Consider the following 12,746-nt stretch of genomic DNA (forward strand, 5'->3'; position numbering starts at 1 on the left):
ATACGCATAAGGATTATCAATTTAATTGTTAAATGGTTATCCTGATTCCTGGTAATTTTTTTTTACATATAATAGAATTTGAAAAAACTATGCACTGTTTTTTTTTTCATGTAGTTAATTTTTAACAATTTAAACGATTAATTATCATAATTGTAATGTAGTATGTACTTAGGATGCTAACACAAACAATAAACAATAAATAACACTACTGCAACCATTTGAACAAATATTATTTTTAATAGGTAAGTTCCGCAAAAATATATACAGTGGAACTTCAATTATCCAGGGTAATGATGAGGAGGGAGTCACGTGGATAAATGAAAACCACGGTTAATCGAGACATTTTATAATCATTATTTTTTTTATTTATTTATAATTAGAAATGCATACAATGTTATACATCCATAATATTATATATAACAAGTTATCAGGGCTTAAAATACGAAGTTATCTGTCTTCGTTTTTTTTTTTGGTTTGAAATAATTTTCCTTACTTCACTTCTCATTTCATATTATTAGGTATTATCGTCAAAAATGTAATTAATACGTTTGTCAATATTGTATATTATATTATTATACACCTAATATAAAATGTTCGATTATAACTAGATATTATATATCTACAGTCCATACTTATTAGTTAATTTTCTGAAGTGTGAGCACGGTTAATGGAGGTTCTACTATACCTAATTTGACTTTGTTGAGGTCCTAATTCAGTATTGTGTGCTACTATACATGAATTAAGAGGACGTCTTACCCGCATGTGTTGTCTCTGTCTTACATACATACGACATAGTAACATTTGTAATGGGAATTTGTTAAATAGTCTTGTTATACCTTATAATTTATACCTACATTATATATTGTACAAATTGTTCATATTTTAATTCCTATATTAAAATTCATATTCAATAAATAAATAATTATTTAAATCGAGTACAACACTTTTCCATATAAAATATTCATTATTTTATGAACCTATATGGTAAAATATTTTACTAAATTCCTATACAATGAAATATTAAACAAAAACAAAACAACAAAATTCATATAAAATAGTTTAAAAATTTTTAACTGAATATATTTAAATTTTAATAATTAGTAATACAATATACTAAAAATATAAAAATATACTTTTTACGTAACAAATAAAAAAGAACGATATAGATATAGATACATTTCATTATTTTATTAACATTAAAAAAAATTAAAATTTTATGAAAAAAAAAAAATTTGTTTGTGGCCTGAGTTTTAGATGTATAAATGTTGTAGGTTTTTATTGAATTTGATGTGAATTTTTAAATGGACTGTTGTCTTCATCTGATGAATTCAAACCTACATAATTTTAATTAAAATTATATTTTATATAAAGTATATTTATCTATCATCAAAATGTGTTAGAAAAAAATTCCTTTTCTATGAACATAATTATAGAAAAGATTAAAATTTAGATTTTTAATTTAATAAAAATTATTTTTGAAAAAAAATATAAAACTGGTATTATTCATCATGAAATATTTTATGAAGGCTTAAAAATATCAAAATTAGACTTTAAAAGGAAACTGATATAAGTATCTTAGACAGTTTGGTTCATAGGTGTATAATATAAAATATGTTAATGAGTGAAGCTAAAAATAGATCTATCTCTAGACCGTTAAATGTGTACATATTTTAGTAATACCTCTTAAGAGGAAGCTACCCACTAACAAACAGTAGTGTGAAAACAGAATGAGTGCAAATAAATAACACAGAAGTTAAAATAAATGGATTAAGTTTTTGAACATTTAATTATATTTTAGCAAAGATAATATTTTCTTCTATAAAGTGATTTTGCAACAATCTTAAAATATTTTGGTATTAATTAAAATTAAATTATTTTTATTATTAAAAAAAAAAAATTAAATGTAAACAAACTCTACTCTTAAAGCAGAAAAGGGTATTGATAATTATATGGTTTTCATTATCTAAGTAGCATCCTCTTAAGATCAGCAGAAAAAACATTAGTTGAATTCAAGTGTTGTCGTATGTTAAATAAATGTTTTAAAATGCTTGCTGGTACACTTCTGTTCATGTTTCTAAATTTGATTGCATGGTCAAAGTTATAGATTTATTGGAAAGTCTGACCCTATACCCATCAGAAGACATTTTGGGTATTTTAACTTTCCTTAAATTGACCTTCTTTGCTTTTGACCGTTTATTTTTTAAAACATTATTTTTGTTCACACTCTTAGTCTTACATTGGACTCTTCTATTTGAAAATCCATAACGATCTGACTTAACAGATGAATCAGCAATGAGCTTAGCTTTCATTGATGAGTCTATATCTTTAATCTCTAAATTACATGTTTCCATGATTTTAGCTAATATTTTATAATAATACAATATATCTTCAGTAGAAGTGCCACTTAAATTTGTAGCCAATCTGATTTCATTATAAATTAGCTCTGATAAATTAAATTTCTGTGAACCAAATGATGAAGTATGTTTCTGAAACAAATAAAATACTTATAAGACATTTAAAACTAAGTATAATATGTCATGAACATTTTAAAACCCAAGAAAGTCATTGTTATATAGTAGTTATTAAGAATATCTTGTTATTGAGTGATCTATTATAGTATGATTACTATAATAAATGTATTACATTTTAATTAAATTATATTTAATATTTAAAAAAATCATTATGAGTAGATTATGTCTTTATATGTAAGGACATTTTTAAATTTATTCATAATATTACTCTAAATAATTAATTTTTTGATTTAACTAATTTGATCTAAATATAAATCACTGATGATACAATTAAAACCAACTCAAATCATTTTAAAACTGATCTTAGCTTTGCTTAGAATTTTTAACATAACAAATATTTTATTTTTACATCATTAATTAATTAATAATCAATAATTTAATTAATGACAGTGATAAATAAAGTATGAAATATAGTACCTAACTTGTGCAAATGGGTGTGCATATAATTAATTCAGTTGAGGTGAAAAACAACTATTGTATGATAAAAACTGGTTACCAGTGAGTATAGTTTATAATTTGAATCGAGTACAGTTAGATAATTTATAAGTGAAATAGAAAACAAATATTATATTTAAATTAATTACTGTGATAATATCGTTATTGGCAATTCCTGGTTGTTCAATCAACTTAATGAACTGTTCAATGCCAAATTTTAAGTTGTCTGTGAATAATATTGTATAGGAACATAGTTGAGCTATAACTATTGATTGTTCAAGTCCATCATATTTAGAAACTAAATTGGTCAGGTAAGGAACAGGATCTTCTCCATTCATATGTTTTTTCATTATAAATCTTAAATCATTTCCTAGTTTTGATCTTTTAATCCTTGGTGGTGGTTGATTTGGCTTAGTTACAGTTGTTTTAGGTTTCTGTTTTGAAGAATAAAATTTAAAAAAAAAAATTAACTTAAATAAATGTGTATTATTTTTGAATATAACTTACAATATTATTATAATATGCGTTGACTGCTTCACTAATAGCTTTTAAAACCGTCTCATCATTTGATGCCATTTCAAAGGCTTTTATTAAACATTGTTTTCCCAGATTAAAATCAAGAGCCATAATAGGAAGAGTCATTAAAATTCTAGCACACTTAACTATCAAAAGAGGGTCTTTTGGATCCATGCTTATTATGTTTCTAAAACAAATATTTTTCTACTTAAATTGTTTTTTCTTAAATATTTACGAATTATGTCTTATGCTGAATTTATAATTTTATTTTTACTAATTTCTTTCTAGATAATTTTTCTTAAAAATATTATTAAATATTTATGTCTAATTACAAACATAACTCATGAGCAATAAAAATAATAATATGTTCTTATAGTTTTACTTACTTGATAATATAAACACATTTTTTATGTTGTAAATTTTGTTTAATCAGGGATTTTTTTTTTATAGTATTTCTTACTATATCATATCTACATAGAATCAATTGATGGTAATTAAAAAGAACATTTTTCCCATTTGACAACATAACTGCTTGATTAATTGCATTAATTTCATTTTTAGTAGGATTTGACTTATGTGAGAATTGTCTGTTAGCTGTCAATGCAAGTGAATAAGTATAAAACCAATGAGAAGTTGTAGGATCTAAATCACATGCTATCTTTGCATTGTTGCAAGCGTTTTTTAAATAGATCATATTATTTGCACCATATTCAGTTAATACAGCCGCACATATTGCATGAATAGTTGCTCTTGATTTGAAATTCATATGGGAATATAATACAACATCATTCAATATCTAAAAAAAAAAAAGAATAATATAATGGTCATTAATTTAGCACAAATTGCTGAATCATATGTTAGAATTTTAAAATACCAACATGATATTTGTTTTCTTTAGAAAACAATAATTTAAGCAATAGTTGAATGTTTCAAGTTTATTCAATTAATATACAAATTTAAGTTACAACAATAAAACTCCAATATTTAGATAAGAAATCGACAATTCATATATGAGTCTCCAATTTCATCAAAATTTAAATTTCTGGTGCTCATAAAAATTGTTTGAAGAATTGTATTACTTAATAATTTTTATGACTCTTGTAAGAAAAACCTATAAGAAATCTTGTATTTTTAAAACTTTTAAAGGAAAACAAAAATGTATCATAAATATATACTAAATAAAAGGGAAAAATTTTAAATCTAGTAAAATATCTAATAAATAATAAATGCTATTATAAATTTTTGAATACAATTTTAAGTCTACTGATATTCATTTAAGAGTAACAACGAAAAACAAAAATGATTTATAAACTACTGGTTTTGCGTAAAAACTCTCGTTTCCTACATTTTTTTCTCAGGTTATACTGAAAAGTACTGTGTATTTTTTACTTCTGGTTTCTGAAAGTACCTATTAGATCCATTTTGCTACTATAAACCAAAAGTGGTAAATCAAAGTATGTTTACAGTTTTAAAAGGTGCTAACAAAAAAAAGCCCATCTCCGTAAAATCAATACATTATTCATCAATGTCACTAATCATAGATCTTCATGGCAACTTTGAACAGACAATATGTTTTTGTTCAATGCAAACATATAATTAGCTTTATTTTTTTTATATATTAAAAATTTGTTGTGTATAAATGAAGTTTGAATTATCATAACTAAAGACTTAAATAAATACAAAATTAAATACAGGATATACTTTTAACTCCCAAACCTATTATTATAAAGTGGGGAACATGGTTAAATGTTTACACTTTTCTATGCAAATAATTACATTAAAAATGCGATTAAAAGTTTAAAAGACAATGCTATAAGCACAAAAAAGCTGAAACAGCTTGTACAAAATAATGCAGTTTAATATGGTTTAGCATATAATTACACTTATCTGAGTTATTCTTTAATTTTACCAACTTGGAATAATCAAATAATGAACTAATTGAAAGTATGAAACAATTAACAATAAAAGATAAATTTATATATATAATTGAAAAAATGATAAAATCTTATGAGTTATAAAAGTCATGTTTAGTAAAGCAGATGTTAATTTAGATATAACACCTACCTTATTGAATTGTTTTAAATATGCACCAACAACTAGTATAACATAGAACATAGTTTTTATTTGTACAAACATAATGTTTTAAGTGGTAGAAGAATTATTTTTAATGAACATAATTTTAAAATGTATTTAATTATCAATTTTAATTAAAAAAAAAAACATTTACCTAATTTTCTTTTTTTAATTAATTTAATTATAGTCATGAATTTAAATTTTTTTTTACATGACTTATGTATTTTTATAGTGCAATTTTACATATTCCTTTATGCTATTATACCATTTTAATATACAATTTTTGTGTTTTCAATATAATTAAATCCGGTCTTCAATCTTAACCATACATTTTTACATATTACCAAAATTAAGGAGATATCACATTCACATGTGTTATCAGTTGTCAACATCTTATAAATAGTACAACTTAGCAAATGTGCACTAACAAAAATATAACTATTATTTGCTTAATATTTTTGTTTATTGATATATTATACAAATTTAAGTTAAAACATATAATTATCTGTGTTTGTACATTGACTGTTACACAATAATTCAATTTTAGTGTAATAAATTATGATTTTTAAATTGTCATATTTTACACATATGAAAACTGAAATATTGTAAAAATTCAATATTCTATCATATTTATTTTCACTTCAAGTTTGATAATAGATCAATTAACTAATGTTAAAGCTAATTTCTATGATTCTATTGAAAGCAAAATTGATGTTTTTAATGAGGAAGATAAAAAACAACTGGTTAATCTAGTTAAATATTTAAATTATTTAAACATTTTTAAAACCACCATCTTTAAATTGAAATACTTTTGGCCATATACCTGACATACCTGTCATATTTTTTTTTTTTTATACAAAGAACCTTGTTATGATAAATTATTTGATAATTTTAAAGGTAGTGTAACTGTATGATATCACTAAAGAATAATTATTTACAGTCGAATCTTATATTTTTTATAATTATGTATCAATAATTTGGAATTTAAAATTTAAAAAGTATACATAATTTAATGTTTCTTTTTTTGTCAATAAACATTTTTTAATTACACTGCACTACATTACACTACACAATCAAAATCACCTATATTATTTTTAATTGGGTTTGATAGTGCTTTTTAATACATATATATATAAAAAAAATAATGATGGTAAATGTTGATGAATTACTTTAGTTAATTGATTTATTAATTAAAATAATTGAAATATATAAATTAAAACTAGTCTATAAAAAAAATAATTTTAAAAGAAACCACATACCCTATTATTAGCTTAGGAAAGAAAATATAAATTCTTAATGTATTAAAATAAGAATGAAAAAAAGAATAACTCTTAATTAATAACTTACCCATTTACATTCTTCAATAAGATTTGTAGCATATAACATATGAATGAAAGTAGCTTTCGTGACATGTTGAAGACCAATTTTAATAGACAAATAAAACTCATCAGTACCTTTATCTAATTCTTCAAGCCAATTTTGAATTTCCAACAATTTCATTTGGGCTAATTCGGGTTCATTCTTATGAAACAATTCATAAGCAATAATTAAATTGCCAACATACCTAAGAATAACAATCAAAATTAATTATTTAATTGAGCATTAGTATTATAATTATAGAACCAAATAAAGATCGCCAAACATACTTTATATAATATAACTCTGTGGCCTGTTGCCATCAGATACAAGTTGACAACGCATATTCTAAATAAGCATCTTTCATATCCCATACAAACTAATTTATATATAATTATTAGTTTTTAAAAGAATAAAATAATAACCTTTTGTTAGAAAACTTGTTGAATAAATTATTTAAAAATAATTTTTTCTTTTAATGGTTAGCAAGAAGTCATGACAACACTATCTTTAAGTCCTTACTTAAATCTTTTTTAAGTTATATTTTTTGAGAATAATTAGTTTTATTGGTAGTTATATATTTATTACTGTTTGTGATAAATAAATAAGATTTTGATTAAAAAATAGGTAAGCTGATTTTAGAAGTTCAAATTTATACATAGGTTATTTTATAATATGATGAAAACAATGGCCAATTCAGACACAAAGGTACAAAGTAGTTATATATTTTTGGAAAGAGTTTAGCAATTCCATTGAATATTTTATATTTAGGATGTTAAAACTTTTAAAGTGAAACTAAATAATTTATTAAAATTGAACATACCTTTCTAATGTAAACTCAGATGAACAAATATTTAAGTTGTATTCTCCAAATTTATTCTGTATCAATACAATTAAATTATTCTCATTATTTGGTTTTATATTCCATGTAAATAAACATCGAAGATTTTTAATCTGGTTCATTATTGCTTTTGGATCTTCAATTGTAGAAATTAATTGTTGATTTTGTCCAATAGAACTCACTTCACTTTTAGTATCATTAAAATTATCAACTAAAGTGCTTGGATCACTATCATTGAAATATTCTGGTTGAGTATCAGCAATACACAATGATTCGATGGCATCAGTAACATCATCTTTCATCATAGAACAACTTTCAACGTTATCAGAATTATCTTCCATCTCTTTTAATTCAGTTAGCAAGATTTCAATGCCGTTTCTAGTAGTTTCAAATACTTCAGATTCCACCACAACTGTTTCCATGTTGACTTTTATATCAGAGTTATTGATGAATTATTCAAACATTGAAACACAAAAAGGGAAAACCTTTTTAAAACAAAGAAACAAGTTAGAAGATTAGTAATAATTATCTTATAAGTAATATTATAAATTTTGTTTTGATATACTACTAAAAATTGACCAATAGTTGTGTAAATTAAATTTTTTCTAAATACTACCAAGTAGGTTAGGTATATTTATTATGTATCTATGTTTAACATTTACAAAAAATTTGAAATTAAATCAAAAATAATTAATGTTTGTAAATAAAAAAAAAACTATAATATTTAAAAAAAACTTAATAATTTAAAAATTATGGTTGTACAATTTACACATTTTATATATAATCCTGATAAAATATCTGAATTATTCAGGAAAAATTCCACCAATAGAAAAAACTGTATAACGGTCAACAAGTATTTAATAATTTTTATACTATTTTAAATAAAATTAAAAGTGAGTATGCAAAAAATAATTTAAATTTTCAACAAGTTTTTATTCTGTCAAAATTATAAGACAGAGAAACACATTTATACATTTTAATAAAGCAATTTTTTTAATTTTACAAATGTATATTTAAACTAGTACGTCTGCACTATATTTATACCTATCAATGAGCATATTATTGACAATACACCAAAATAAGTGTTTTAATAATTGTCTTAAAAATTAATGTAAAAAGTAGACAAGGAAAAACGGCAATTCTAAACCTATATTACAAGTTACAAAGAATGTTAATTTGTTGAAACAAAAACCATGTTTGTAAATCATAGATCCATATGAGTGAAAATATTCACATTTTGCTACCATTTAAAAAACTAACTGACAATTTATAAGAAATCATATTAATAATCACATCCATAATTACGCACAAATGACAACAGTATAACATGATACAAGTCATATCGTAATATCATTGTTGATAGCGTAACACACTCTTGTTATCGAATTTGTATAAACTGTCGAAATGATGAAACTTCACAATGCTGAAAAAAATTACAGCTGTCCGTGCAAAGGGCTGGACGTAAACTAAAAATTAATAGTAATGAGAATCTACCGATAAATATAATGGGGATACAATGATGATTCTAGTGTTACAAAAAGTTTACTGATCACCTGGAAATATAAATATTTAACAGCAATCGGGGAAAACGGCTTTGCTGACAAATTTACTTACACTTTTGCGTCTGAGAATTTGTGTGTTGTAAGCGACAGACACTTGTCTTTGGCATGCGGATCGACCACAAATAATATAATAGTTCTAGAACGACTGAATTAAAAATAAAAAAAATGGTAGTAACAACAGTTATTGTAAAACGTGCCAACCAATGAGTAAGAACACCATACAGAAGACACTGTATTAACACGACAACAATAAAATTCGCGGGTCATATCAGTGATAATATGGTTAAACCCTGACCTTGATGCGTTTTTTTCACATCAGTTGGGGCAAACGAATTTCTTAATTTGTTCATCCATGATGTCCCTTATTCAAATAAAATACGTTGTTAAAACATGTAACTATGGTTATGAATGTTATTGTACAATTTTATCAATGCTCGTGTATGTGGAGACCGGTGATAAAAACAAATAAAAATGAAATGCATAATAATATGAATTAACGAATTCCTAATTTGTATTATTATTTATTTGAAATTATTAATGTTTTCTATGTTAAATTATAAATGTTAATTAAAAATTATTATAAAATCTAAAACTGTCAAAACTTAAATAGGTATGACAAAACCAATAGCCTATCTAACTACCTAAGTGAATAAATAAAATAATAATAAAACCGTCATCTATAAATTACTAATACATTTTTTACACAATTCGATAATTTTGATTATACACCTTTAATTCAACCTAAAATACTTGAAAATTCTTTGAATATGTTATCTATTTTAATAATGAATTTTATGTCCATTTGTTCAAAACATGTATAGACGATTTCTCAATGGCAGTCTCTTTAGTAAAGCATTTGTATTTATTTTATCCGCATATGAAAAATAAATAAATATTAAGTAAAAATTAATTATATTTAAAATTGAAATTGACAGAATGTTACTTATTAGTTTATACAAATAAATAAATATTGTAAACAAATAATATTAATAATAAATATAATAAAATAATACTGTAATAATTTGTAGTGGTTTTTACTTTTCTTTTAACATAATAAAATGTGTAGAGCAGTGGCGACTCTAGGGGAGGGGCTACACTAGTATGTAGTATTGTAGTATGAAAAAGGTTTTCCGATAGGGACTCTTGGATTTTCTATATGGTATATTTCTAATTTGATTGATTTCTTATTGTTAATATGTTTAACCGTTTGACGACTGTCATGTTTAGACGTTCAGATTAATATCGTTTTAAATGATTTAATTTTTGTAACTTCATTTTACCACAGCCATTTTACCCGAGCAGACGACCAAAATAGTTACCATTGTAAAAAATTTAACCTCTGGCATGTAATTTGCATTGTAATGATACGTATTATTTCAGCATATTAAATTAAAAATTATTTAATTAATTTCTTTACTCTAAACTCTTTATTTCATTTCAATAATTGTTTACTGTACTATAACTTTAGAATTTAGATTATTAATTAGAAAAAACAAAATGTTTTTATAATTAATGTTTTCAATGATTACACTAAACGACTAAACCATATAAGTTATGTACAATGAATTATTGTATACAATAAAAAATGACTGTGAACAAAATGAACGGAGACGGAATTAAGTTTCTATTATTAGTATGGAATTTTGACAAATTTTATAATAATTCTAACTTCAAATGCTAAAAAACTATAGTGCATATTATGTATTTTAAAGTTTTTTAAACTACTGTAGGCCATATTTTTACCTGTGTTATATAATAATTTTATATGGTAGTATAATCAACTAAATATATTATTATTTTTAACATTAGGCATAATATAATCATATAAATATAAATTTAAGTAAAACACCAATAACTGTAAATGTTTTTAATCTCACTTTAATGAACAATTTTAAAATAGCATCCCAATTCCCAATAGGTATTTTTATATTTTTGGATGTTTTAGTCAAATTGAAATTATATCAAACATAATACGGTCATATAAAAATCAATAACAGCAGTAATAACATAAAATCATTAACCATTAAAAAACAAAAAATCATAATATGACCTCAGTTTAGAAAAAATTTTAAAAGCAATAGATAATTATAACCTAACCTAACCTCGCTCTCATGCACATTCATCGAGACAATCTATAGATATAGATAGATTTGCTAAAAATAAAAATCGAAAATTAGAATTCGTTTTATAAAATGTAATTATTATATATATATTTATTTTATATAATATTTTGCACTAATGATTAATGTGGGTAATATATGGCACTAATTGGAATAAATATATTATAAAATATTTTTAAAAAAATTGTGTGATGTTTATGGCCCCCTCAGAATCAAACCCTAAAGCCGCTACTGGTGTAGAGCAATTTAAAGTTGTGACATGGTAAAAACATAGACAATTTTTTTTAGAGATCAGTGGTTAAACTATAGTAATCACTAATCAATAATGTATTTTTTCAATTAGTATTTATGAACAGATTTTATTTGATGACTTGATGTCTTTGTGAAAAAGGTTGAATACTCAAGGTATTATTATATATTATGTATTTCTCTTATAACTTATATAGGTACGACATTTATAACTTATAATTTATTAAGTTATTATAAGCTTGATCAACTAATCTGTAAACATAATACTAGATTTCTTACAAATTGTACTTAGTAATAGCAACTGTGAACTGACAATTATTGTCAAAATACATAATATGCCGATTATTGTTTCAGAGAAATTTAGATTCAAGTGTGGACATCATTTGATATGTAAATGTAGTTACGATTTAAATTTATTTTTTAGTTGTAATCGGTGGCGCAACTAGCGCAAAATCTTATAGGCTACTACAGCCGTAAATCGTAATGTATAAAATATTATTTGGTTTTTTATGGGGGGGAGCAGGCCACCAGCCACCGATAGTTATGCATATGGGCGTAAATCGTAATATACAATATTATGATGTTTGGATTAATTTTAAGCAATTAACGCATGACTTAATCACACCATTCTAAGGCATGTTGGCATTAACAGATAGGTACTGATCAACTAGGTATCAAGTAGTATTAGGTATATTATAATAGTTAACGTCTCACTGACAAGTACAATTTAATATTTATACGTTACCTTAAACTAATAAACTGCTTAAATATCTAAAATCGTTCTGAGTTTCTGACCATGATAAAATATAATTACTAAGTTAATGTTGATAACAAATGAATTAGGATATACGGAATAGAATATAAATGATCATACACCATTTAATTATTTTGATGTTTTTTGTCGTTTCAAATAATTGTGATGAAATATTGTGCAATATTGGCAAGACTGGATGGTGATTGGCGGTCTTATGTCGGTTGGTTTTTTTGTCGCATAGCTCTATGTCGATTTCCTATTCCTTTGTGTCGGCCGTCGGGTGGCTTTTTGTCAAATGGGTTTTGTTTA

At 23.9% G+C, this 12,746-nt stretch overlaps 1 protein-coding gene across 4 annotated transcripts; it reads right to left on the reverse strand.

Annotated features, from left to right (window-relative positions):
* Positions 1–1,503: 1,503 nt before the first annotated feature.
* Positions 1,504–12,474, reverse strand: LOC113557156. Of its 4 annotated transcripts, XM_026962494.1 has the most exons (8): positions 9,367–9,523; positions 7,735–8,237; positions 6,903–7,119; positions 4,134–4,278; positions 3,869–4,076; positions 3,474–3,669; positions 3,116–3,400; positions 1,504–2,486 (listed from the first exon to the last, which is right to left on the reverse strand). In XM_026962494.1, exons 2-8 carry the CDS (start codon positions 8,172–8,174, stop codon positions 2,067–2,069), a joined length of 1,911 nt encoding a protein of 636 aa, XP_026818295.1. In that variant the 5' UTR covers positions 8,175–8,237; positions 9,367–9,523; the 3' UTR covers positions 1,504–2,066. The 4 variants fall into 4 exon arrangements, with proteins under 4 accessions (XP_026818295.1, XP_026818293.1, XP_026818292.1 ...); XM_026962492.1 differs by lacking the exon at positions 9,367–9,523 and adding an exon at positions 12,429–12,474 and having other exon boundaries at positions 3,869–4,278; XM_026962491.1 differs by having other exon boundaries at positions 3,869–4,278.
* Positions 12,475–12,746: the final 272 nt, after the last annotated feature.

The sequence above is a fragment of the Rhopalosiphum maidis genome, chromosome 3, assembly GCF_003676215.2.
Source record: "Rhopalosiphum maidis isolate BTI-1 chromosome 3, ASM367621v3, whole genome shotgun sequence".
NCBI classification, from domain to species: Eukaryota; Metazoa; Arthropoda; class Insecta; order Hemiptera; family Aphididae; genus Rhopalosiphum; species Rhopalosiphum maidis.